The sequence below is a fragment of the Mercenaria mercenaria genome, chromosome 9, assembly GCF_021730395.1.
Source record: "Mercenaria mercenaria strain notata chromosome 9, MADL_Memer_1, whole genome shotgun sequence".
Taxonomy (NCBI): Eukaryota; Metazoa; Mollusca; class Bivalvia; order Venerida; family Veneridae; genus Mercenaria; species Mercenaria mercenaria.
Genome location: NC_069369.1, coordinates 35,742,600 through 35,747,292, shown reverse-complemented (window position 1 = coordinate 35,747,292; position 4,693 = coordinate 35,742,600). Strand labels below are relative to the sequence as shown.

At 35.4% G+C, this 4,693-nt stretch overlaps 1 protein-coding gene across 1 annotated transcript; it reads right to left on the bottom strand.

The window, feature by feature from the left end:
• Positions 1 to 292: 292 nt before the first annotated feature.
• On the bottom strand, positions 293 to 4,314 carry LOC123547890 (uncharacterized). Its single transcript, XM_045335133.2, has 2 exons — positions 4,160 to 4,314; positions 293 to 1,777 (listed from the first exon to the last, which is right to left on the bottom strand). The coding sequence occupies exon 2, from the start codon at positions 1,720 to 1,722 to the stop codon at positions 451 to 453; it is 1,272 nt and encodes a 423-aa protein (XP_045191068.2). The 5' UTR covers positions 1,723 to 1,777; positions 4,160 to 4,314; the 3' UTR covers positions 293 to 450.
• Positions 4,315 to 4,693: the final 379 nt, after the last annotated feature.

Sequence of the window (4,693 nt, the reverse complement as noted above, 5' to 3'; positions counted from 1 at the left end):
TTTCATCAAAATCCCTTTATGCATGAAGAAGATATGCTCCGGACAAAGTCATACTTGAATTTGACCTTTGACCTCTAAGTGTGACCTTGACCTTAGACCTAGGGACCTGGTTCTTGCGCATGACACTCCGTCTCATGATGGTGAACAACTGTGCCAAGTTTCATCAAATCCCTCCATGCATGTAGAAGATATGCTCCGGACAAGGTCTGTGGACGCCGCCCGCCCGCCCGCCCATCCGCCCGCCAGGGGCGTTCCCATAATACGTCCCGTTTTTCAAACGGGCGTATAATTACACGATTTTTCAAATCCTCGTGACGAATATAACATCTGCATGAAATAAGCTAAGACTTTAGTTTAATATAAAACATTTTTATCGTTTTAATTCATTATAACTGAAAACTTTATGCGATAATATGGCAAACACGTTGATCTCGCTTTAAAATACGATTTCTATGTAGGTGAATCTGGCGGAAGTTGAGTAGACTGTGCACACCGGACTTCCTCCAGCCATCCCAAAATTTGACTGGTTTTCCTACTATCACAGAAATTTACGGAAGGTTTCCCTCTACAGTCTATGCCACTATTTGGTCTACATCCATACTTGTTCACGTTGTCATTTGCTGTTATATGTCTGTATTTTGTGTATAAAGAAGCGTTAGGTCTAGGACGGAATACCTTGGCGCCACCTGGCGTCCGTTCTACTATTTGGTCTTCATTGACAGAACTGAAACTTTCAATTGAAATCGAACCAGACGACATGCTTCTGCTTTTCGCATTGTAGACAATAGACGGAACAGTTTCTGCTTCATTTATATGGCACGAATCACCGTCATTTGAACGATTAACATTTAAGTCAATTTTATCCAAGTCGTATTCATTCCAGTCTGGTCGTGAAGTAGTCCCAGAGAACGATCTAGATTTTCTCAGCTTTGCGGCAGTTTGCCTCTGTGGATTTTGATCCGATACATTAGTTTTTGTTTCAGTTTCCGCTTTCGAATGTTTCTCGCTCTCAGCTAATTTTAGTTTTCTTATAAATGCATTTATTTGGTATTTAATATTTGCTTCCCCGTTACTGAGTGTGGCAACAGTAGTATTGTTGTTTTGATTGTGAATCTGCCAACGATTCCCCGAACGATTCGGTAAACCTAATATACGGGTGGAAGTTTGCCTGTCCAGAAATAATCTTCTACCCGGAAGTTGCGCAATGGGAGAATTCATATTAAAGGAAGTTCGTTTCATATCCAAACTGTTTTGGTTTACAATTCCATTAAATTGCACTCGTTTTCCAGCCGGTTTTGCTCTCACAGATGACCCATGTGGTCTGCCTTTACCCGTCCCTGTGGTGATGAGATTCGGTTGAGGTTCCGGACTTGGCTGAGAATGAAACTCAGGCTTGGTATATATATTGTCTAAATTAATTTCGGTATTCGCCCTATGCTTTAATATACTTTTCACTGTCAATTTGGATGTATCATCAACCGAAGTTTTCGGCCTGTTTTTAGGGGACATGACCGATATAACCGGCTTCATGCAGATCCCTCGAGAAGCCCCGCTTAATCCGCCGTCTCCCGCATACGGGGACTTCCAAAATGTTGCCGACGTGGACATTTTAATGTCTGTTGGTAGAGCCATGTTGCTGTTACCATAGAAACGATGAACAAACAGATTTTCCCGGTTGTTAGGACTTCCTGTTTCTCTGTCTGTCTCGGAATAGTTCAGCATGCTTCATCTGCTATGTATGATATATTTATTGCGCATTCCCGCTGGTTCTAGCTACCTGAAAACATATTCATATGAGAAGATCTTTTGAGTTTAAACATACATAGTTGTTGTATTTAGTTTACACCTATCGCAGTGAAAGATGTCCTAACTATGTTAACTACATTCGAAGACTGTGTCCAGTATTTCATATTTTGAAGAACGCGGCCAAACTCCGCTCCCATAAAAACTCGAACCCGCTACCTTCTGTCGTGGAGTCCGGCGCTCTACCCGTACCCACTGTGCCTCTTCAGAGCGGTCATATTATTTATTATCTAAATACCCCAAATTCTAACAATTTCCAGTTCCCTTCCCATTCCATTCTGAAGTCCAGATTTCCGTCTTGTGTTAGTCCGCTTAAAATGTTTCTTTTCCAACTATTGCAGATATCTATTTATATACGTATGTATTTACGTCAAGCAACGAGCTGCCGTGACTAGTTTTTCTTAGATCTGTAATAATGATCCGTCCAACTTTAAAATTAAATCATAGTTAAATCCGTAATACTTATGTCCCAGAAAAATGTCTTAAAAACCGTTAACATACAGTTTGTACTAGACTAATTTCCTCGAGCACTTATCCTAATATACAAGATTACAATTTGTATTTTCTTCATTAATAATACATAAAAGCAAAAATGCTTTGAGCGCCCTTGAAAGAATTATGTCCCACATTGATTTGATTTCAAATTAAGATATATTTTTGTTTCGGCTCAAAAGTGGCCATATAATTGCTGTTTTCCGATAAAGAAACATTTGTATAGATTTATGAGAGAAAATAGAACTTTGATTTATAGATTTATAAAAAAAGACTTGTTGAAATATAATTATAAAAATATTATGATCACGTACTACTTTTACAAACTGATAAGTATTATTTTCAACAGCAGAAACTCACCAAGTTTGGAATGACCAGTCTCAAAATTTCAGCATCTGATTGGCTGATTATGAGAACACTCTCTAAATTGACCAATGAAAACCTTGCATTTTGTGACTTCTATAACCTCAAAACCAGAATCACCTACACAAATGGAGGTCGCGAGTTCGAGTTGCACTGGAGACAGTAGCGCACCTTTCCATTCGCACTAGAGCTGGTTTTCCAGGTAGCAGACTCGCGTCTACCATATATTTACAAGTTAGTTAAATAAACTGCAATTGCGCTAGCATTGTCTACATTTGAACAGATATGTTTTTTTTTTAATTTAGAGCCATGCAGTGGTAAAATATAGACAACCTATATGACAATAGTTGGGATGCAAATATTTCCTTATATATATTACATAATTACATATTTCAAAACTTAGATATTGGTCTGAAATGGTAAGTACATGTATTTAAGAAGTTTAATACCCTTATCTCTTAAAATCATTGTGTGACAGAAAAAAGGGAAGATCTGATTTTGGTCGTATTTTGCGGAACGGTAACTGACCAATTGGCCTGATGCACAAATTTATTTTGCTCTGATACTGAGTGTTTGTACTTTTGATTTTTTTTAAATAACGATGCATCAATAAAAATTTCGAAATCAAAGGATCGAACTCATACAAGGAACTTATTTATCAGAACAAATACGGCGCGACTGATGTTAAAATCGATGTATATTTAATCTGTGTAATTTGAATAATCGCACCGTAGTCTTTAAACGTTTTTAAAACAAACTAATGATATAACTATTGATTATTATTTTAAAAAATTATACCCAGCTTTACATGCCCTTGTGGCACAGTCTATATTTGTGACGCGTCATATAAACAGGACCATATTGTTCAATTTTGTTTAGAAATTAAAACGTTTCGTGAGCAGTCACTAATATGATACGGAAGCATAATAAATGAATAGTGTGGATGCGCGGCGATAATTTCTAGATTAGAAATGAAGTTATTATAACTGATCAAGTAATAAAGGTCGAAAAAAGCGCGGCGCTATATAACTTTTAGTCAGTTGCGGCTAAACAAAATTGCAATTTCATGTACATGTAGTCGATTTACGCACAGTCTATTTTGTTTAGATAAAAGCTATTTTGCCTGGTTTGGTTTAAACATATTTTATTTATTTATAAGTCATTACATGAATAATATACAACAACTGAGATAAGGGAATTAGACAGAAAGCTAAATAGCTTACGGTTGTCCTGAATAAAAATGTGCATAAATAAGCATTCATGGCACGACTGTTTACAAGTAAGTAATGTAATTAAATAATCAAGAAATAAGGAAAATTGGGCGATAATCTAGATAAAATGAGTTATATAACTACAAGAATAAGGTAAAAAAAAAACCCCTTATAACTTTAGTCTGTTAACTAAAGTTCAATTAATGTACAGTACAAAGAGTTATTTTTTTAGATAAAACTATTGCCTGGTTTGATTTTAAATATAAGCATGAGAAGATAAAATAATATACCTTTAACATGGTAATAGTCCATTTAATCATAAAACTATGCCACGATTTAAAGCAAGAAGAAAAAAAATTCAAAATTTGGAAGCAATATATTATTGTCTATACGTAATTACTCAGATAAAATCGTCTTTTAAACCAAAATAATACCTCTTTTCTATCATCGCGTTATTAGTTGAAAGATTTTTTTAGATAAAGAAGATATTTGTCGATAGTCTATGTTTGAAAAAAGAGTTTACACTTGTCATTCAAGGTTACTTAATTATCTGGTTGATTGTTTGGCAAATTTGCATTGGCTTACTATGTGTCATTTAAACAAATATTTCTTATCTAGCTACTTGTATAGTCTCATAGCAAAAAGACAGGAGCGAGAAATGTCTATTTAGCGCTATAATATATCATTAGCTTAAATACTTTTAATCGAAATTTAAGGTTGATGTGTATATATTATGTCTGGTTACTTAATGCTGAATTTAATTCTGCAATTTTAAATACCGGTAGATAAAAAAAAAAGCAAGACTTCATCGCAAAACTCTTTTT

Coding starts and splice junctions, on each gene's coding strand:
- LOC123547890 (XM_045335133.2), bottom strand. CDS start 1,722: ATGCTGAACTATTCCGAGACAGACAGAGAAACAGGAAGTCCTAACAAC.